Source organism: Dermochelys coriacea, chromosome 2 (assembly GCF_009764565.3).
Source record: "Dermochelys coriacea isolate rDerCor1 chromosome 2, rDerCor1.pri.v4, whole genome shotgun sequence".
In the NCBI taxonomy this organism is placed as follows: Eukaryota; Metazoa; Chordata; order Testudines; family Dermochelyidae; genus Dermochelys; species Dermochelys coriacea.
In genome coordinates, this window is record NC_050069.1 from 271,823,848 (window position 1) to 271,845,750 (window position 21,903).

At 65.9% G+C, this 21,903-nt stretch overlaps 1 protein-coding gene across 13 annotated transcripts in view; it reads left to right on the forward strand.

Annotated features, from left to right (window-relative positions):
• The window catches only part of SLC4A2 (solute carrier family 4 member 2), an 83,420-nt gene that overhangs the window by 40,628 nt on the left and 20,889 nt on the right, over nt 1-21,903 (forward strand). For 10 of the 13 annotated variants that reach the window (XM_038388852.2, XM_043509834.1, XM_038388851.2 and 7 more), the window contains 5 exons: nt 12,102-12,247; nt 20,389-20,554; nt 20,826-21,043; nt 21,199-21,320; nt 21,502-21,728. In XM_038388852.2, the coding sequence (XP_038244780.1) occupies nt 12,188-12,247; nt 20,389-20,554; nt 20,826-21,043; nt 21,199-21,320; nt 21,502-21,728 (793 nt within the window). In that variant the 5' untranslated portion in view covers nt 12,102-12,187. Of the gene's footprint in view, nt 1-4,480; nt 4,500-9,775; nt 9,843-12,101; nt 12,248-20,388; nt 20,555-20,825; nt 21,044-21,198; nt 21,321-21,501; nt 21,729-21,903 lie in introns of those variants that run through there. The other 3 variants (XM_043509839.1, XM_043509838.1, XM_043509840.1) reach the window with 3 other exon arrangements.

Here is a 21,903-nt window from a genome sequence, read left to right on the forward strand (position 1 = left end):
CCTAGCCAGGGCACAAGGAGAGCAGAAAGGGGATTTGATTGTGTTACCTACTGAGGGTGTGGAAACCTGTAGCAAGAAGGAAAAGATTCCTGAACTTGTGTGTGGCAAAGGGAAGGAGAAGGCTTCCAACCTTTTATCTAGGGAGTCTGTAAGTTTGCCTGAAAGGGGATTGTGTAGGAATCCGCCTGATGGGCCAGAGGTGATTCTGGATGTAAGTGAGACCCAGAAAGAGTCTGTTGTTGCTCAGGAAAGTGTTCCTCTAGAGCAAGCCCTAGGTGAAGAGGGTAAGGGCAGAATTTCTGTGAAGGGTGAATTGTTGCATAGAAAAGCCCCAGGGAAAGGAATCCTCATGGAGTCTTTGCAAGCAATTCACTGCCACTGAAGGGTGTGAAAGTGATTTAATCAAGAAAGTTTCAGTTCCTAACAGCCAGAAATTTTCTGTTGTAAATGGATCCACTGACTTTCCTGTTGAAAGATCCAGTGTGGATAGCTTTGAGAAGGTCTCAGATGGAGTGAAAGCTGTTAAGAAAGTTGAACAGTCCTATAACCAGGTGGCTGTGTTTGGCCAGCTTGTTGGGGAGACAAGGTTGTTGAGAAAGGAATGTCTCCATGCTGGTTCTAGAGTATCAGCCGTGTTAGTCTGTATTCACAAAAAAGAAAAGGAGGACTTGTGGCACTGTAGAAACTAACAAATTTATTTGAGCATAAGCTTTCATGAGCTACAGCTCACTTCATCGGATGCATTCGGTGGAAAATTTTTCACCGAGTGCATCCGATGAAGTGAGCTGTAGCTCACAAAAGCTTATGCTCAAATAAATTTGTTAGTTTCTACAGTGTCACAAGTCCTCCTTTTCTTTCATGTTGATTCTCTAAGTGAACAGGTTTCAGAGTAGCAGCCGTGTTAGTCTGTATTCGCAAAAAGAAAAGGAGTACTTGTGGCACCTTAGAGACTAACAAATTTATTAGAGCATAAGCTTTCGTGAGCTACAGCTCACTTCATCGGATGCATTTGAAGTGAGCTGTAGCTCACGAAAGCTTATGCTCTAATAAATTTGTTAGTCTCTAAGGTGCCACAAGTACTCCTTTTCTCTAAGTGAACAGTATGTGCCCAAGTCGAGATGGGGGCTCTTAACCAAGAGAGCCTGAATTGCAGCCCTCCAGACTGGAGTGCTGGGAGAAGACCCGATCCCAGTTTGACCCCCGGGGGTTTTGGGGTGGCAAAAGGGCACGGGCCGCATAAACCTTCTCACATGCGGCCAGCGAGTGCTATCGACCACCCCTGACTTAAGGGAGGGCGTGAAACTGGAAGGGCTTAAAACTGGAAGGGCCTGTTGTTACTCCCACCAAGGAATGGGAGAGATGCTGGGACATCTATGGGAAAATTGGTGGCTTCGAACTTCCCCACGTCACCGGCTACAGTGACCCCGCTCAGTTCGATCTCGAAGGGGGGAGAGATGTGACGAAGCAGGACTGTTCTTAATGTTTCCTCTGAATAGTGTGGGGGTGCCTCAGTTTCCCCTATGCAGTTCTTAAGTATCTAGGGGGTGGGATAAGGGTGTATGATCGTTGCAGAGCCCTAGAGGGCAGGTGTGTGCAGGGGTCTGGACACAGAGAATGGCCAACACCCCACTGATGGCCTGGCCCTTCCCCTCTGCAAGGTGAGAGCTAAAGGGTTGGAGAACAAAGGAATCAGGTGACCTCCTGGCCCGGGAAAGGGACAAAGCCCAGAGGAGGAGGGGCTGGAGGGGGAGTCGGTTTGGGGCTGGCTGGGGATGAGGTGTGAAGTGCAGAAGTGGTTGACTGGCTCACTGCCCCCCAAAATGGACCCAGCGGAGGGCTCCTGTTCTCTGCACCTACAAGCTCTGTGTTAGACCATGTTCCTGTCGTCTAATAAACCTTTCGTTTTACTGGCTGGCTGAGAGTCACGTCTGACTGCGAAGTTGTGGGGCAGGACCCTCTGGCCTCCCCCAGGACCCCGCCTGGGTGGACTTGCTGTGGGAAGCGCATGGAGGGGCAGAGGATGCTGGATGCTCCGAGGTCAGACCCAGGAAGGGGGAGCCGGGTGAGCTGTGTGTCCTGCAGACAGGCTGCTCCCAGAAAGGAGACTCCCCCAGAGTCCTGCCTGGCTTCGTAGGGAGCAGTTCCAGAGCATCGCCAGGGGACTCCGTGACAGTAGTTATCTGTGGTTCACTGTCATGCTGGAAGGGCATCTCAAGTGAGGTCCTGCAGGGATCTCTTCTGGGTCCAGTTCTGTTCAATATCGTCACTGATTTAGATAACGGCGTAGAGAGTACACTTATCAAGTTTGCGGACGATACCAAGCTGGGAGGGGCTGCAAGTGCTTTGGAGGACAGGATGAAAATTCAAAAGGATCTGGACAAACTGGAGAAATGGACTGAAGTAAACTGGATGAAATTCAATAGGGACAAATGCAAAGCCCTCCACTTAGGAAGGAACAATCAGTTGCACACATACACAATGGGAAATGACTGCCTAGGAAGGAGTCCTGCGGAAAGGGATCTGGGGTCACAGTGGATCACAAGCTAAATATGAGTCAACAGTGTAACGCTGTTGCAAAAATAGCAAACATCATTCTGGGACGTCTTAGCAGGAGTGTTGTAAGCAAGACACGAGAAGTAATTCTTCCGCTCTGCTCTGCGCTGATTAGACCTCAACTGGAGCATTGTGTCCAGTTCTGGGCCCCACGTTTCAGGAAAGATGTGGCCAAATTGGAGAAAGTCCAGAGAACAGCAACAAAACTGACGAAAGGTCTAGAACACATGACCTGTGCGGGAAGATTGAAAAAACTGGGTCTGGAGAAGCGGAGACTGGGAGGGGACATAACAGTTTTCAAGTACGTAAAAGGCGGAGGGAGAAAAAATGTTCTTAACTTCTGAGGACAGGACAAGACGCAATGGGCTTAAATTGCAGCAAGGGCGGTTTAGGTTGGACATTAGGAAAAACCTCCGACCTGTCAGGGTGGTTGAGCAGTGGAATAAATTGCCCAGGGAGGTTGTGGAGTCCCTGTCACTGGAGGTTTTTAAGAGCAGGTTTGACAAACTCCTGTCAGGGATGGTCTGGATAATACTTAGTCCTGCCTCAGTGCAGGGGACTGGACTAGGTGACCTCTCGAGGTCCCTACCAGTCCTACCACTCTGATTCTGTGGTAGAGCCCAGGAGTCCTGGCTGTCCTCCAGGACAGTGAAGACTCCAAGGGCTTTCGGTAATGGTAGGGATTTGTCCTGGCCCCCTTGGCCCAAGCTGCCCCCATGCTCCCTGTGCTGGGATAGGGACTGTTATTGGAGGCCAGTTGCTGGGGACAGGAGACTGGGCTAGATGGGCCCTGGGTCTGATCCAGCCTGGCATTGCCTGGGTTCCAGCTGTCTTGCCGGGAGAGTTCTTCTATTGGGTGTGTGAGGCAGTGTCCCTTGGGGTGTCCGTGCCCTGCCCCCCTCCTGGCTCGTTGGGGCTCAGGAAAGGCTGCTCTAGCCCTGGGAGGAAGGTGGGTGTGTCCCTGTGTTTCCCTCTGGGCTGGGCATTACTGTGCCCTCGGTGGCAGGAGAGGGAGGAGGTGTTGACTCAGCAGCCTGGGTGGAAATCAGAGTTAATAGCAAACAGAATCAGGGCTGCCCATGAGAATGGCAGAGCCGGAGACCAGGAACTCCAGCTGGCTGGTTCATCCCCACATAGCCACCAACAACTCCTGGGAAGGAACAAAGCAGTGCAAAGGCCTTAAGAGCTGACCCCTGCACTGGTGCCATCCCCCTGTGCCCCCAATCCGGGTGAGGATGCCCCAGCCTGACCCGTCTCCTACTGGGGAGTGTCCCCTGCGATCTAGCCTCAGCATCCCCTGCTGCTCTCAGCCTCCTGCATCCCTGCTCTGCCTGGAGAGTGCTCTGTCCCGGGGCACACGTCCCCCTGGAGCCAGCAGCTTAGCTCTCCCTCCTCGCCGGCTGGCCGGTGTCTTTCTGGGACTGCATGGGGCAGCGGGTGCATATCCCCAGAGCCCAGTGGAGGGGCTGCCCCAGGCACAGGCAGGTCCCCGAGCAGGGCAGGCCTGGCTGACATGGGGCCTGGCGTGGGAGCTGGTCCTGCCCGCCAAGGCTGAGTGCCGGCACCTCAGGCTTGTTCCTGGAAAGCTGCAGGTGCAGAGACACTGCACGAAGCTGCTAACAGTCTGGGCTTATGGGGCTTAGCTCCTCAGACCCCTCTTCCTCCTGGGCAGGGCTGGGACTGCCTGGGTGGAGGAGCGGACCCGCCCCAGCTCCTCATGCAGCATCTGGCAGGGGATAGTGGGGGCCCGGCGCAGCTGAGAGGAAACAGCCTGACTCAGCCGCTGGCTCTGGTTGCGCATTTTCCGGGCACAAGGGCGAAGCGCTGAGCAGTTTCCAGCAGGGCCTGTCGCCCGCCAGCCTCGCTCAGCAGGTGACTCACCCAGGCAGAGGGGCTCCTCCCTACCCAGTGCCGCTGGCTGGCTGACTGGCACCCCTTCCGGCACGGTGCATGGAGATAGCTACTGCTCCCTGCAGAGCCCTGGGCCAGCCACCGCCCCTTCTGCCCCCGCCCTCGGCTCTGTGATCTGCCTGCCTCCCACTACCCCAGCCTGCTCCCTGCAGAGCCCTGGCCCGGTCACCGCCCCTTCTGCCCCCGCCTTCGGCTCTGCGATCTGCCTGCCCCCAACTTCCCCAGGCAGCCCCCACTGCTGCATTTGGCGGGGCGCCTTGCTGCCTGCTTGTAACTGACCTGCTAACAGGCAGGCTGGGCTGGGCACGAATTCCTGCGGGAGGCCAGGCTAGGTGGGAGGACGGCCCCTGGGATCTGGGAGCAATGGGGTGCTGGGGTGGGTGTCGGGGGGTGGGGGAGGAGTTGGGCCTGACCCCTGGGCCTGGGTGTGCTGGGGCGGGTGTCTGGGAGTGGCTCCTGGCTGTGAGAACGGGGTTTGGGGCTGGGCTCAGCGCACAGTCCAATCCCCAGGCTGTTTACGGGCTGTAATCCTGAGGGGCTGCCAGCGTTAAACAAAGCTGGTTAGGGCTGGGAGCAGCAGGAATGTGGCCAGTGGGGCAGTGGCCAGTGAGAGCAGCAGAGGGCAGTGCCCCCCACCCCCCCATACAGCTGGTGCAGCAGGGGTGGGCCGGGCTCATTGCACGGTGTGGGGCGGCTGGCAGAAGAGGCGTATAGGGGTGGCTGAGGGGGTCGGCCCTGGGTCCAGACCCATCTCTGACAGTGGCCAGAGGGGCGCAGAGTCTCCCCAGCTCCTGGGGCAGGAGCCGCAGGTGCCTCTGTGGATTTTACCTGCTCAGGTAGAACCTGGAGTGTTTGCATCGCACAGGAGCGGCCACCGTGCCCCGAGTGTGCCCACTGAGCCCTGGCCTCTCCCCGGCGCTCCCAGGACAGGTTCTCCCCTGCAGCCCCGGGCGGGCCGTTGCCAAGGCTGGAGAAGGCAGCTTGAGGTCTGGGCGCGTGCCCAGAGCACACGGGGTACCTGGGGTGTCCCCTCGAGGGCCGAGGGAGTGTGCTGCCCCCAGCTGGGCCTTGCCAAGCTTCTGCCCTTTTCCGCTAGCTGCTGAGATGCCCAGGGACATCCGTGGGGAGGGGACGGCGTGGGCTCGGGCTCAGGCTCGGGCCCAGAGGAGCTGCAGGGGCTGGGCCGAGATCATGTGTGGCGGACGGTGATGCAGGACCGCAGATGGGTCTGGCAGGGAGGCTGTGGGGCCCCTTGCCATGGGGCGGGCTGGGGGTCTGGTAGGGAGGTGGCTGGGGGGGCTGGCACACAAGGCCAGGCCTTCAGCTAAGTTGCTGCTCTGTGCTGCGGCCCCACATCCCTGGCCAGGGGCCTGGCTCCAGGGGAGACATGAGCTGAACTCCAGCTCCTGCCTGGGACCTACTGCTCCCCCCAGTCCCGATTTCCACCCGTGGTGTGGCCTGAGGCCTGGGGAGGTGGCTGACTCTGAGATGCTGTCTGGAGAGAGCCCTCAGGCTGGGCTGCAGTGGCCAGAGCCGGAGGGCAGGCACTAGGGCCAGTGACTCCAATGTGGTGGTTTTACGTCCAGCACCTACCGCGAACGACTGGCCTGGTGGAGGAGCTGAGCCCCGAGGTGGGCTCTGAGCCCCCACCAAGCAGGCCCTCGGCACCTGACTCTGCAGGCTGCTCAGCACAGAGCCGAGCGAGCCCTCGGGGAGAACCACGGGCAGCGCACAGCCCTGAGCTCCCAGCTCCCTGCCTGGCGGACCCACTGGAAGCTGGACTCTCTGGGCAGCCTCCTGACCACACAGCACCGCATGGCTGCGGCTGGCACCGTGCTGGGGCAGGTGAGTTGTGTCTCGGGGACCATCCAGTCCTGTTGAACTGAGGGAGCTGGGGTGTCTCTTTTGGGCAGCCCCGTGGGCGGGGGCAGCTGCGGTGGGAAAGCCGTGAGGCAGGTCAGCCTAATCTGCCCTGGCTCCGCAGGAATGTGGAAGTTCTGGCTCCATGAATCGCCCGTAATCAGAGCTGAGCCGGGCACTGGCAGGAGCTGGAGCAGAAGCAGAGCAGCTGCCCCAAGGGGAGGCACGGCCAGCTGTGGCCTCGCGTGCTCTGGAGGTATGTCTGGAGCAGGCAGGGTCGGAGCCGCTTCTCCCGGGTGCAGGGCTGGTCAGTGAAGCGACAGGCATGTCAGGAGGGAGGCAGGGCTGTGGACCCAAATGGGGGTCCTGATGTGGCCTCAGTGGATCCCCTCCTGGGATGGGTGCCTGCCCCCGGCACATGTGTGGGCCCTGGCAGGAGGCGCTAACTTGAGGCCAGCAAAGGAGTGTGGCTGGCAAGGCTGCCCCAGCGGGACTGAGGGGCAGGATGGGGGAAGTGCCGTCACCACCGAGAGCCAGCGAGGGCTGCAGGGGAGATACGGCTCCATCTCAGAGGGCTGCTGGTCTCTGCCTTCTGCATCGCAGGGCAGGTGCTGGGTGTGGGGGTCCTGGCAACTCCAGCCCAGTTCCAGCTGTACGTGTGGCGGGGGGGCGGGAGTGGCGAGGCAGGCGCTGGCTGTGCGGGGGGGGCTCCCGGTAACTCTGTCCCAGCCGGGGGGGCTGTGCGGGGCGGAGCAGGGCTCTGTCTGTGGGGGGCTCCTGGAAACTCCAGCCCCGTTTCAGCTGGGGCGCTGTGGGGGGACAGGGCAGGACCTGGCTGTGGGGGGGGCTTGTGGCGACTCCAGCCCCATCCCAGCCAGGGTGCTTGGGGGGCGGGGCAGGTGCTGGCTGGGGAAGGGATGGATGGACCCTGTGTGTGTGGTGCCGGGGCTTGGAGCTCTGCTGGCACGATGCCTCCCAGAGAAGTGCTGCACAAACCGGCTCCCTCTCCCTGCTCCCCCAGGCAGGACTCGAGGGGCAGGGGTGGGACAGGCATTTGTTCTGGCAGGTGGGGGTGCTGGCACTGCCCCTCCCTCTCCCTGCTCCTTCTCCACTTCCTTGGCAGCGGCTCTGTGGGAGGCTCTGGCTGGGGGCCTGTCCGGGGGCAAGGCCACGGGGAGGCACAGGGGGCCCTGCAGGGGAGGGGGCTCTGGGTTGGCAGCTCCCCTCCCTCGCCACCTCCTCTGGGTAATCTCATCTGGACGAGTGCTGCAGAAACCTTGGCACCGGCTCATGCTGGCACGAGGCTGGTGTGGTACTGCCAGGCTCCCTGATCCCATAGGGAGGAGAGGAGCTCAGCTCTCCCACCATCCCACAGGGGAACCACCCCCCAGCCCTTCTGTGGGTCAGGAGAGAGCTGCCTCCAGCTGGCTGCGGGGAGGCGCTCCGATTTCAGTCCCAGCAGGAGGCGCTGTGAGGAGCACACAGGGGTGTGGGCAGGGCTCCCAGCTACTCCAGCCCCAGCCCATCGCAGGCAGGGCGCTGTGGGGCCCGGGGCAGGGCGCAGGCCTCTGACTCTCCCTGTCTGTGCCTGGTGGTGCTGCCAGGGGCTCAGAGCCCTGCTGGTCCCAGGTGGGATCTCCCCCACCCTGCTCCTCTGGCCTGCACCATAGCATGGAGACGTGTGGGGCAGGGACTGTTTTGGGGCCTGGGGGCTGCGATGCCAGCTGCCTGGCCAGTGTCTCCTTGGGCAGCCCCGTGTCCCCGCCTCACCCAGCCAGCCCTGGAAAAACCCTGGCCCTGGAAATAGTGACTTAGGTGTCCAGCCACTTCTTCCCAAGGATCCTGCTTCTCCATCCCCCAGCACCTCTGACTCCTCCAGCCGTGGGGCTTGGGATGAGTCTTATTCTCTTTTTTTGGAAGCTGAGTGAAGTAGAATCATAGAATATCAGGGTTGGAAGGGACCTCAGGAGATCATCTAGTCCAACCCCCTGCTCAAAGCAGGGCCAATCCCCAATTTTTGCCCCAGATCCCTAAATGGCCCCCTCAGGATTGAACTCACAACCCACAAGCCAATGCTCAAACCACTGAGCTATCCCTCCCCCCTGAGCCTGACAGCCCACCCCAGTCCCCAGCCATGGGGCCTGACAGCTCAACCGAGCTCCCAACCTGGGGACTCCTCAGATGGGGCATGCAGATAAACATGCAGCCACTTCTGGTGAGGACAGAGCTTAGCTTCTTCCCTGGGGGATTGGGGGGCAAGGGGGCTGGGACCGTACAGCAGGCAGGAGCTCGGGTTTGAACGAGGGACCTCAAACTCACTGCCTGGCCCAGCTCCCCGCAGAGGGCTCCAAACAGGAATAGGGGGCAAGGGAACCCATCCCAATGGCTATGCACCCCACATTTGGGGTGGGCCATTTCCAGAGGGCCGTCAGTAAGTGGCTGACTCTCGGTTGGGCCTGGGGGCTCATCCCAGTGCCAGCTCAGGTCTGTGCGAAGGGGAGTCAGGGACAGCCGGGCAGTGGCGGAGGCTGCAGCTGGCAGGGGCGGTGCAATCAGGCAAGGAAGGGCAGAGCCGTCCGGGGAAGGGTCCGGGCTGAGCTGGCTCCGGGCGTCTGGGTACGTCTGGGCAGCTGCTTCTCATGGTGCCATTGTCTGAGGCGAAGGTACTCTCTCCATCCGCCAGCCCTTGCGCCCAGTGCCTGCCTGTCCTTCGTGGGAGCTGCCCTTGGCACCCCAGCTCAGCAGGTGCGTGGAAAGGGCAGGTGCATTCCCAAGTACCCAGGGACTGGCAGCCGGTCTGGGAGCCTGGCCATGCAGCTCCCTCCTTGCCCCGCTAAGTGCTGGTGCTGGGCTCCCCGGAATGCCCCCAAGCCTGCTCCGAGACTCCCATGGGGTGGGGCTGTGGGCCCCACAGGCAGTACCCAGTTCCGCCGGGGTCTTGTGGGGAGGGCAGAGGCCGGGCCTGGGCAGGCGTCATGGGCCTCTGGAGGAGTGCTGGGCACTTTCGCTGAATCTGGCTTTGGGAGCACACCCAGGGCTTCCCCTGGGTGTGCTCAGCCCAGCCCCAGCAGGGGCCTCATCCAGCCCCCCGGGCAGCACCGCTGGAGACGCCCAGTAGCCCTGTGCGGCTGCTGCTGAGGTGTGACCAGGAAAGGACCCAGCATGAGCCCTGCACCATGCCCTCCCCTGCGCCCCATGCAGGGCAAGAGCTGATGCCGGCTGGGCGGCAGGGGAGGGGAAGACCCTTGGCAGTCAGTGCCGCCAGGCCCAAGCCCAGGGGAGGAGCTGCCATGACGAGGGCTGGGTGAGTAACCCATGTGAGGGCCAGTCATCAGTCGCCACCTTACTCCTCAGCTCCTGCTAGTCACGTGTCTGTACCTCATGGGACAATAAATCCTGGGGAGGGTGTTATACCCTGCAGATGGGACAGTCCGGTCCCAGGGTCAGCAGCAGCTGGGTGCAGGGATCGGCAGAGCTGGGTACCGGTGGTAGCTGGACGTGGGGATCAGCGAAGCTGGGTACTGGTGACTGCTATTGGCAGGGCTGGGTACCGGTGGCGGCAGAGCACGGGGATTGGCAGAGCTGGGTACTGGTAACTGCTGGACGCGGGGATCGGCGAGAGCCGTCGCAGGGCCCCGTAGCACGTGGCGAGGGCTGTCGCAGGGGCCTGTATGTTATAGTCATAAGAAGCGCACGGGATCTTTTTCAGGGGAAAAGGCAATACACTGCATTTATTGAAAATACAATAGTTATCTCACACACACACACACACTCTCTCTCTCTCTCTCTCTCTCTCTCTCTCTCTCTCTTCCTCCAGATGGTGATATAGTCACCAGTCACGATCCGAGGCTTTACAGGACTGAACCCAGAGTCTCATGGCAAAGCACCCCAGCTTTATACTTGCAAGTTCCCATTTGAGTCTGTGGATTTTGCAATGTCATTCTGTAATCGTTAGTCCTTAAATGATGTTAATCTTGGGGTTTTCCGCTTTTCTCTCTTCTTCGTTGTCTCGTCTTTGGTGGTGTTTGCCTCACCTCTGAGGTTGTTAATGCTGCTAACTTGTTTAGCTTCAGCTACAATGGATTTTTTCTGATTGTTTCTCCAACTCTCTCACTTCTTCTTGACCATCTGGACATTTGTGATGGCTTTCATACTCCTTAACCATGCACACATCCTTTACTCACACCAAACAATTTTACAGAGAATTTCAAACAGGATAACTTTTTAGAAAGGGTGATATGGTTACTTAAAGGGATTACAAAAGACTGTACACAACTTTGTTTGCAATGCAGATAAGAAACAAGACCTTATAGCAAATACTGCAATGAAAACTTCTCCTAAAACAAAAAGTGACTGTAATCAGCCATAAGGACTGTTCTGGTCTGTTCCTGCCTTAACATCAGTTCAGAAACGGGCAGCCTGGCTGATTCATTTTTACTAATGGCCCCTTAGGCCATTCCTTTCTGGTATTCAAAAAGGGCGGCTGGCAGGATATGGTGAAATCTACAGCAATATGTTTATTAATACACGCTACCATATTATTCTTAATCTTTCATTCTAAATTATATAAAATACAAACATAAAATCCTACTACTACATGTAGCTCACAGCGGGGCTGTCGCAGGGGCCTATAGCACAGCGCAGGGCTGGGGGGGGGGCTGTGCCCATGGCCCTGAGCTGGGGGGGGCTGTGCCAGGCCCCGAGCTGTGGGGCGGCTCACTCTGGCCTGTGATTTGCCCCTTAGTGAAGCTGCCGTGTTGCCAGTGGCTCTTCAGCTCGCAGCTGGGCCCTGGGCAGGGACCCAGGGGCTGTGGGGCCTCCTGCCATGTGGCCCAGGGCTGTGAGCACCGCGGGCATCCCTGCAGCTCGGGCCAGCTGCCTGCCCTCCGGCCCGGCCTACGCTGCGATCCAGGCCCCTCAGCATAGGCCGGGGACAGAAACCCCTGGGTCTCGGGCCCCCCTCGGCCTCTGCTTCACGCAAGGCCTGGGGATGCCCCAAGTGCGTCGGATCCTGGAAGCAGGGAGAGCAACTCCTGCCCCCTCCCCCTCCTCCCCCTCCAGGCCCCCTCATTCTCCTGCACCCTGCCCCACTTTCCTCCCTCTGCCGAAGTTGGCAGCTGCAGGCTGTGGGGCAGGGCTCAGGAGGGGTCTGTGGGGTGGGGTGGGCACAGGGGTTGCTCTGTCTCAGGCTGGGGGCTCCTGGCTTGCAGTGTGAATCGAGCCTGTGCCCCAGCCTGCCCCCACGGCTGCGCTGGCTGGGGACCCCGCTCCCACCCGCTGCCCTGCTGCGTTTCTCTTGGCGCCTGCTCTGTCCTTCAGGGCCTCGGGGCCAAGACAAACCTGGCTGGAGCCTCCGCCCTGTGCGCAGCCAGTCCCTCTGTTTTCCTTTGCTCACTGCCTCTGCCCTCCTGTGGCCCGGCCTGGCCAGTGCCCACCTCTCCCCCTGCCAGCGACGCAGCTGTGGGGCCAGAGACCTTGCCCCACACAACACAGCTGCCCCTCCGTGGGGTAGAGTGGGGGGGGAGCCGCGGCACATGGGGTCCCATCCGCATGCGCTCAGAGTGCGGCCTGCTCTGGGGTGGGGCCCAGGGCAGTGGGGATGGCTGGGATCCTCTGGGTTGTGAGCGTGGCTCCCGGAAGCCCCCTCTTCAGAGCTGGGGCTGGAGACCTGAGCTGGTCACAGGGCTGGGGGTGACTCCATGGGGAGGGGAAAGCTAGGCCAAGGCTGGCGTGGCTGTATGTGACCCAGGCCCTTCCTCTGCTCTTCCTCTGCCCAGGTGATGCTGCCCCGCCATCGCCTTCTGAGCCCGAGTGAGAAAGAGAAGGGTTAACGGGGCCAGGCACCGACCACTCGGCCTGCGCCATGAGTCGCTCCCAGGTTTCCTCTGGGATTCACCACATCGTCTCCTCTGCCTTCGAGAGCGTAAGTAGGAGGTGTGGACGGCTGGAGCTGCCCCAGGACCAGAGGGCAGAGCCTGCGGCCGAGCTGTGGGGCCCACGTGCAAAGCCTGGAGCTCCTGGAGCTGCCCCGGGACCAGAGGGCAGAGCCGGTGCCTGAACTGTGTGGCCCATGTGCAGAGCCTCGGGGTCCTGGAGCGGTGCTGGGAGGCTCGGGGCTGCCCCCCATGTAAGCAGCTGCCATCCAGCAAGCTCAGCCCAGGGACCTGTATCCTCTGGCCCTGCTGGCAGGGTCACGCGATGCCCTGTGGAGGGGTGAGGATCAGCCCCAGAGAGGGCTCCTGTCATGAACCCACAGGCTTGAGGCTGCACCCCCAGCTCTGGAACTGTCTCTGGGAGGCCTCTTCACTGTGCCAGCCCCCCTGGGGGGTCCCACTCTTCTAGGGTGAGCCTCGTGGCCTCACTGCCCCCTAGTCTGGCCCTCTGGGCCTGCAGCCCCCTACACCCGGCGAACTCTGGGCAGTGAGTCCCCCGGAGACAGCCCCTGAGGGAGATTTGGCTGCTCTGCAGGGATCAGGGCCCATCGCCCAGCGTGGGCACAGCCGGGTCCAGTCATTAGCTGGGGCCCGGCCTAGGGGGCCCTTAGGGCAGCCCGGGGCAATGAAGGGTGAAGCAGGGTCCGTCCTGGCCAGCCCCGAGCCCAGCTCAGCTGTGGGGAACCCTCGGGTCCAGCTCTGTCTGTCTGGGGGCCTCCTTGGTCAGATTCCTTCCAGCCCCTGACACTTGTCCCCACCTCCCCGCTCTCAGCCCTGTGTTCTCCAGGTGGGAATCCTTATTCAGCCCCCCCTGCGGGGTCGAGGTCCATCCCCCTTGGGGCTGTGGGTTCCTGGGTGTCCCTGTCCGGGTGCTTGGATTTGCCGTTCTCATGCTGCACTGAGATGGGGACCGGGCCCAGCCAGGGGACACTCGCACCTGTGTATCAGCCGGCCCTGATTGCGGACAGGCCCCTGAGAGCAGACTCTGCCCCAGCCTGGCTCTGGGGGGGGCCGTGCTGGGGGTGCCGCCCTGGCCTGGCACTGGGGGGGGGCATGCTGGGGACAGGGTGTCAGGGCTGGGGCGCTGTGCTAGGGGGTTACGTGCCGTGTTTCACCCTGGGCAGCGGGCTCGGTTCGGCATTTGTCTGGAGCCCCCCCGGCGATGATGGGGCTCTGCTCTGGCTCGTGGCTCTGTCGCTTGCCACACCCTAGCCCGCCCCCTCCCCCCCCCGGCACCTGCCCCACACGGAAGCTGGTTGCTGGGTTATCGCCTCGACGCGTCTGCAGGTAGCGGGTTAATGATTCACCCTGGGAGCCCAGCCAGTGGGTGCCTGGCCTGGGCCGTTGGGCCAGCTCCCCATTGCTGAGGCAACAGCCAGCACGTGATGCGGGATGGGGCCTGCCGCGCGCCCTCCTGCCCCCCCGGCCGCCTCTGGGCGAGTCCTGCTGCCATGGACTTTCTGCTGGGCTGCCAGGTAGGACGCGCCTGCTCCCTGGGCGCGGGAGAGGAGCTGCCACACCTGGCGGCTGCCTCCTGCAGCTCCTGGCACACACCGTGCTGTGGGGGCTGCCGGGGGAGCCCCAGGGCAGGACTGTGCCCACAGGGTCTCCCTCCACCTCTGTCCCCCTCCCCAGAGACCGGCCAGAGGCAGCAGCACAGAGCGTGTCTGGCCCCCACCACGCTGGCTGGGGCTGTTTTGGGCTGGGCAAGCCAACGGCAGGGCCTGGCTGGGCTTATGGATGGGGCAGTGAGACAGGGAGGAGAAGGGGGAGGAGCTGGGGTGTGGGGCTATGGGAAGAGGTGGGACAGCAGGGGAGGATGTGGGGCACAATAGTGGGGCTCAGGTGGGGCTGGGCAATAAGGATGTGGGGCAAGGCAGTGGGGCTGGGCTGGACAGTGAGGATGTGGGGCAGGCAGTGGGGTGGGCAGAGGAGTGAGGATGTGGGGCAGACAGTGGGGTGGACTGGGCGGTGAGGATGTGGCACAGGCAGTGGGGTGGGCTGGGTAGTGGGGTGGGCTGGACAGTGGTAATAAGGGGCAGGTAGTGGGGTGGGCTGGACAGTGAGGATGTGGGGCAGGCAGTGGGGTGGGCTGGGTAGTCCAGATGTGGGGCAGGGGACTGGGCAATGAGGATGTGGGGCAGGCAGTGGGGTGGGCAGGGCAGGGAGGATGTGGGGCAGGCAGTGGGGCTGGGGGAAGTTGGGGTTGCGGTGGGGACGGGGTCACTGAATGTTGCAGCTGGGGCAGCAGGGGTTGTTTGGGGTCACGGCGGGCGTTGATGGGGAGAGGTCGGGGGTCACAGTGGGGTGAGGCAGGGAAGTTAGGGGTCACAGCGGGGGTGGAATGGGGAGAGGTTAGGGGTCATGGCGGGGGTGGGATGTGAAGAGGTCAGAGGTCGGATGTGAAGAGGTCGGACGTCATGACAGGGATGGGGTGGGGATGTCAGGGGTCACGGTGGGGGTGGGATGGAGAGGTCTGGGGTCGCAGTGGGGTGGGTTGGGGAGAGGTCAGGGGTCACGGCGGGGATGGGGTAGGGATGTTGGGGGTCGCAGTGGGGTGGGGCAAGGAGGTCTGAGGTTGCAGTGTGGGTGGGTTGGGGAGAGGTCAGGGGTCATGGTGGAAGTGGGGGGATGTCTGGGGTCACAGTGGGGTGGGTTGGGGAGAGGTCGGGGTAATGGCGGGGATGGGGTGGGGATCTCGGGGGTCGCAGTGGGGTGGGGCAGGGAGGTCTGGGGTCATGGAAGGGATGGGGTGGGGAGGTTGTGGGACACAGCGGGGTGGGTTGGGAAGAGGTCAGGGGTCACGGCAGGGGTGGCGGGGATGTCTGGGGTCACAGTGGGCTGGGGCAGGGAGGTCTGGGGTCACAGTGGGCTGGGGTGGAGAGGGAGGGGTCAATGTGGGATCACGGCAGGGTGGGGAGGCGGGAGGGGCTGCACGTCAGGCTCTCGTGGGGACAACGATGGGTGGGGGCAGCGCGAGCAGGCTGAGGGCACTGCCTTCCTCCCACAGCCCCTCTGCACCCCTCTTTGGGAAGGGCCATGTCCTGGGGCACTCGCTCCATCCAGGGCCGGGGATGGGGTCAGGACCCACAGCTGCTTCCTCCCTTGGCTAGTGCCGATGCCAGGCCTCAGGAGAAGGGGGCACCTGCCCCCCCCACTGCACCCCTGGGAGAAGTGGGGGCCTGCCCCCTAGCACAGCACCTCTGGGTGAAGGGGGACCTGCCTTTCCAGCACAGCACCCCTGGGAGGAGGGGGACCTGGCCCCCCATAGCGCAGCATAGCTGGGGAGAGCGGGGCCCTGCAGTCAGGCCCCCAGAGGGGTGGGGGGCTCTGGGGGCCCCTCTCCTGCCCCATGGGGGCGGGGGAGTCCCGGGGCAGGCGTGGGACTCACCCGGAGATGCTCTTGGCGAGCCTGGGGAGAACCGCTCCTGTGCAGAGGGCACCTTCAGGCGTGTGCTGGAGCTGGCGGCCGGCGGCCCTGGCGCGAGGAGCCTCCGTCAATATTTGGAGTGGCACCGAGGGAAGGAGCCGCCTGTCGCCTCCCGCTGCTCCCGTCCCTCCCGCGGCCGTGACCTTCCCGGGTCGGCAGAGCCCCATAAAGCTCAGCACCGGCTGCCTGGCTGGCGGGGCAGGAGCGGGGTGCAGGGAGCAGCCCCTGTCCCCACGCTGCCTGGCGGCTCCCTCATGGCTCAGGTAGGAGAGGGACAGGGCCCCCCGGCTGCAGTGCGGGGAGCAGCCACCTCCGGCAGGGGGTGCAGCAGCCTGAGCCACACGAGCTGGGCTGGGGGGTGGAGGGGAGAGGAGATGCGGGGCTCCATCGTGGGGGGAGAACGAGATGCGGGGCTCCATCGTGGGGGGAGAACGAGATGCGGGGCTCCATCACTGGGGGTTGGGGAGCTGGAGGGGAGAGGAGACATGTGGGGCTCAGTTGCCGAAGGAGGAGGGGGAGAGGAGACATGTGGGGTTCGGTTGCTGAGGGAGGAGGGGAGAGGAGATGCAGGGCTCGGTCGCTGGGGAGGGCAGAGGGGGAGACGAGACATGTGGGGCTCGGTCGCCGAAGGAGGAGGGGGAGAGGAGACGTGGGGTTCGGTTGCTGAGGGAGGAGGGGAGAGGAGATGCAGGCCTCGGTCGCTGGGGGGCGCAGAGGGGGAGACGAGATATGTGGGGCTCGGTCGCCGAGGGAGGAGGGGAGAGGAGATGCAGGGCTCGGTTGCTGGGGGGGGCAGAGGGGGAAACGAGACATGTGGGGCTCAGTTGCCGAGGGAGGAGGGGAGAGAAGATGTAGGGCTCGGTTGCTGGGGGGGCAGAGGGGGAGAGGAGACGTGGGGCTCGGTCGCCGAGGGAGGAGGGGGAGAGGAGACGTGGGGCTTGGTCGCCGAGGGAGGAGGGGGAGAGGAGATGTGGGGCTCGGTTGCTGGGGGGAGCGGAGAGGGAGACATGTGGGGCTCTGTTGCCGAGGGAGGAGGGGAGAGGAGACATGTGGGGCTCAGTTGCCGAGGGAGGAGGGGAGAGGAGACGTGGGGCTCGGTTGCTGGGGGGGGCAGAAGGGGAGAGGAGACGTGGGGCTCGGTTGCTGGGCAGAAGAGACGTGGGGCTCGGTTGCTGGGCAGAGGAAACGTGGGGCTCGGTTGCTGGGAGGGGCAAAGGGGGAGAAGAGAGAGGAGATGCAGGGTTTGATCGCCAGGGGGTGGGCAGGGGGGAGATGAAAAGTGTGGGGCTCCATCACTGGGTGGGGGGTTGCTGCCCCGGTATGGCGGGCTGAGCAGGGAGCAATGCTGCAGCCAGCCCCACAGGTCCCCCCGGAGGGCAGAGACCTGCGGTCCCTCCTGCCGGGACTCCGGGGCACGAGATCCAGCCCTGCATTGTGGGGTCCAGAGGGGACCTGGGGTGTCAGGCCACCCTGGGACACAGATATCCCCCCCCCCCCGCCTGGCCAGGTCGATCTCTGCCTGGCTGGGATGGAGCCGGTCCCCACCTCGCTCTGGGCCCCCACCACAAAGGCTCTCAGGGCTGCTTCGTGGGGCAGCGTCAGCCGGGCCTGGCACCCTGGGTGCCAGCTGTGCGGAGCGTGTGACCTGCCTGGCTTCGGTGCAGCCTGCGCTGGGCCGTGACCCCTCGGGGCCTGAGCAGGGGCTGGGGCTGGGGCTGGCTGGGGGATACTTGGAAGGGAGGGGCAGGCTGCTGCAGGGGACACTGTGCTGGACAGGCTCTGGCCTGGCAGTGCCGGCCTCAATGCCCCAGTGCCATGCTAGGGGCGCTGGGCTGTGGGGCGGGGGCTTGGAAGGGGGCGCTGGGCTGCAGGGTGCTGGGCTCGGCAGGGGGCATGGGGCATGGGCTCGGCAGGGGGCGCTGGGCCGTGGGGCGGGGATCGGCAGGGGGCGCTGGGCTCGGCAGGGGGTATCGGGCCGTGTGGCGGGGCTCGGCAGGGGGCGCTGGGCTGCAGGGTGCTGGGCTCGGCAGGGGGCGCTGGGCCGCGGGGCGTGGGGCTCGGCAGGGGGCGCTGGGCCGCGGGGCGCGGGCTCAGCAGGGGTGTGGGGCGTGGGCTCGGCAGGGGGTGCTGGGCTCGGCAGCGATGCGGGGCGGGGCCCGGCAGGGGGCGCTGGGCCGCGGGGTGCGGGCTCGGCAGGGGTGTGGGGCGTGGGCTCGGCAGGGGGCGCTGGGCCGCGGGGCGCGGGCTCGGCAGGGGTGTGGGGCGTAGGCTCGGCAGGGGGCGCTGGGCTCGGCAGGGGTGCGGGGCGGGGCCCGGCAGGGGGCGCTGGGCCGCGGGGTGCGGGCTCGGCAGGGGTGTGGGGCGTGGGCTCGGCAGGGGGCGCTGGGCTGCGGGGCGCTGGGCTCGGCAGGGGTGAGGGGCGGGGCCCGGCAGGGGGTGCTGGGCCGCGGGGTGCGGGCTCGGCAGGGCTGCGGGGCGTGGGCTCGGCAGGGGGCGCTGGGCTGCGGGGCACGGGCTCGGCAGGGGTGTGGGGCGTAGGCTCGGCAGGGGGCGCTGGGCTCGGCAGGGGTGCGGGGCGGGGCCCGGCAGGGGGCGCTGGGCCGCGGGGTGCAGGCTCGGCAGGGGTGTGGGGCGTGGGCTCGGCAGGGGTGCGGGGCGGGGCCCGGCAGGGGGTGCTGGGCCGCGGGGTGCGGGCTCGGCAGGGGTGCGGGGCGGGGCCCGGCAGGGGGTGCTGGGCCGCGGGGTGCGGGCTCGGCAGGGCCGCGGGGCGTGGGCTCGGCAGGGGGCGCTGGGCTGCGGGGCACGGGCTCGGCAGGGGGTGCTGGGCCGCGGGGTGCGGGCTCGGCAGGGGTGCGGGGCGGGGCCCGGCAGGGGGTGCTGGGCCGCGGGGTGCGGGCTCGGCAGGGCCGCGGGGCGTGGGCTCGGCAGGGGGCGCTGGGCTGCGGGGCGCTGGGCTCGGCAGGGGTGCGGGGCGCTGGGCTCGGCAGGGGGTGCTGTGCCACGTGGTGCGGGCTCGGCAGGGGTGTGGGGCGTGGGCTCGGCAGGGGGCGCTGGGCCGCGGGGCGCGGGCTCGGCAGGGGTGTGGGGCGTAGGCTCGGCAGGGGGCGCTGGGCTCGGCAGGGGTGCGGGGCGGGGCCCGGCAGGGGGCGCTGGGCCGCGGGGTGCGGGCTCGGCAGGGGTGTGGGGCGTGGGCTCGGCAGGGGGCGCTAGGCTGCGGGGCGCTGGGCTCGGCAGGGGTGCGGGGCGGGGCCCGGCAGGGGGTGCTGGGCCGCGGGGTGCGGGCTCAGCAGGGCTGCGGGGCGTGGGCTCGGCAGGGGGCGCTGGGCTGCGGGGCGCTGGGCTCAGCAGGGGGCGCTGGGCTGCGGGGCACGGGCTCGGCAGGGGGTGCTGGGCCGCGGGGCGCTGGGCTCGGCAGGGGGCGCTGGGCTGCGGGGCGCGGGCTCGGCAGGGGTGCGGGGCGGGGCCCGGCAGGGGGTGCTGGGCCGCGGGGTGCGGGCTCGGCAGGGCTGCGGGGCGTGGGCTCGGCAGGGGGCGCTGGGCTGCGGGGTGCTGGGCTCGGCAGGGGTGCGGGGCGGGGCCCGGCAGGGGGCGCTGGGCCACGGGGTGTGGGCTCGGCAGGGGTCTGGGGCGTGGGCTCGGCAGGGGGCGCTGGGCTGCGGGGCGCTGGGCTCAGCAGGGGCGCTGAGCTGCGGGGCACGGGCTCGGCAGGGGGTGCTGGGCCGCGGGGCGCGGGCTCGGCAGGGGTGTGGGGCGTAGGCTCGGCTGGGGGCGCTGGGCTCGGCAGGGGTGCGGGGGGGGGCCCGGCAGGGGGCGCTGGGCCGCGGGGTGCGGGCTCGGCAGGGGTGTGGGGCGTGGGCTCGGCAGGGGGCGCTGGGCTGCGGGGCGCTGGGCTCGGCAGGGGTGCGGGGCGGGGCCCGGCAGGGGGTGCTGGGCCGCGGGGTGCGGGCTCGGCAGGGCTGCGGGGCGTGGGCTCGGCAGGGGGCGCTGGGCTGCGGGGCGTGGGCTCGGCAGGGCTGCGGGGCGTGGGCTCGGCAGGGGGCGCTGGGCTGCGGGGCATGGGCTCGGCAGGGCTGCGGGGCGTGGGCTCGGCAGGGGGCGCTGGGCTGCGGGGCGTGGGCTCGGCAGGGGGCGCTGGGCTGCGGGGCGCTGGGCTCAGCAGGGGGCGCTGGGCTGCGGGGCACGGGCTCGGCAGGGGGTGCTGGGCCGCGGGGCGCGGGCTCGGCAGGGGTGTGGGGCGTAGGCTCGGCAGGGGGCGCTGGGCTCGGCAGGGGTGCGGGGCGGGGCCCGGCAGGGGGCGCTGGGCCGCGGGGTGCGGGCTCGGCAGGGGTGTGGGGCGTGGGCTCGGCAGGGGGCGCTGGGCTGCGGGGCGCTGGGCTCGGCAGGGGTGCGGGGCGGGGCCCGGCAGGGGGCGCTGGGCCACGGGGTGCGGGCTCGGCAGGGGTGTGGGGCGTGGGCTCGGCAGGGGGCGCTGGGCTGCGGGGCGCTGGGCTCAGCAGGGGCGCTGAGCTGCGGGGCGGGGGCTCGGCAGGGGGTGCTGGGCCGCGGGGCGCGGGCTCGGCAGGGGGCGCTGGGCCGCGGGCTCGGCAGGGGGCGCTGGGCTGTGTCAGTCAGTGCCGGCCCCAGGACGGCTGGGGGTGGTTGCGACGGGGCGTTGGGGTGCCGCGCTGATCTGGGGCGTCTCTCGGTCCTGTGTTTCGCCAGCCGGAGCCGGAGGCCCTGGGACCCAGCTCGCCCGGCGCAGTGGAGGAGGAGGAGATCGACCTGAACAAGACGCTGGGGGTGGAGCGCTTCGAGGGGATCCTGCACGACTCGCACCCGCGCAACGGGGAGGAGGCCGGCCGCAGCTACAGCGAGGAGGATTTTGAGTGTGAGTGAGCGCGGGCGTGGGCAGGGCGCAGCGGACACGGCCCGTGGGGGCGGCCCCAGGCCGGTTCATTGGCTCCCAGATGCCTGTGAGGAGATGCTGGGGCCTGGCGGCGCCGTGGGGCACTCTGGGCCATGCTAGTGCTGGGTGGGCGGCTGATGGCGTGTGGGTGCCGTGGATGGGGGCAGCACGGGGCCATGGGGTGGCGAGGTGGGGAAGGGAGGCAGGCAGGGTCTGGCCCCAGCTCGGTGCCCACGCCGACTGTTCCTCCCAGATCACCGCCAGTCGTCCCACCACATTCACCACCCCCTCTCCACGCATCTGCCCCCTGGCACCCGCAGGAAGAAGGGGGGGCAGAAGGGCAAGAAGAAGCGGCGCCGGGCGTCCATTCCAGGAGAGACCCCCACCATCGAGGAGGCCGAGGAAGATGAGGATGACACCTGTGACACCGAGCCAGAGCGCTCGGCCGAGGACCTGCCCGGGGGGATCCAGGTACAGGGCTGGGGGCCCAGCGGGGAGCGGGAGGGGTCGGCTGGAGCAGCGAGGGGGGCCCAGGGGCTCTGGCTGCCAGGGCTGGGGCCACGAGGGCAGGGCCCCCAGACCCTGCTGCCGCCGGCGCTGGTGCCCCAAGCCGTGTCCCTTCTCAGTTCTTCTTGCAGGAGGACGAGGCTGCCGAGCGCCACCCGGAAGAGCCCACGACCCCGACGTCTCTGTCGAGTTCCCCCATGGAGCCGGTGGGGGCTGCGGTTATGGACCCCAAGGGGGCTGGGTGAGTGAGCGAATGGGGACCGGCTGCGTGGAGCAGAGCAGCAGGGTCTTGGCACAGGGGCGTCTGGGCGCTGGGGCTCAAGGGTTCCACGGCAGCTCGCAATGGGGCTGGGCTCTGCCCCAGGGGGCTGGTGGCAGGGCCCAGCCCGGGACCCCGGCTCTGAGGCAGGTGTCTGTTCCAGCCCCAGGGCCGAGGAGGAGCGTGGGCCCGACGGGCCCAGTGCAGACGAGCCCAGCTGCCCAGGCCGCCCCGTCCCCAAGTCCCAGCCAGGGCACCGGAGCTACAACCTGCACGAGAGGCGGCGCATCGGCAGCATGACGGGAGTGGAGCACGTCCAGTACCAGAAGGTGCCCACGGATGAATCGGAGGCCCAGACCCTGGCCTCCGCCGACCTGGACTACATGAAGAGTGAGTGCCCCAGGCCCTGGCCAAGGAGGAGGGGCGTGGGCCGGGGGCATGGCCCCGAGCTGGTCTGCGTGCATGGTGCAGCATTCAGGCACCAGCTGTGTAGGGCAGGGACTGTCTCTGGGCTCTGTGTGCTCAGCCCCTGGCACAGAGGGGTGCTGGGGTGGGGTGGGCACGT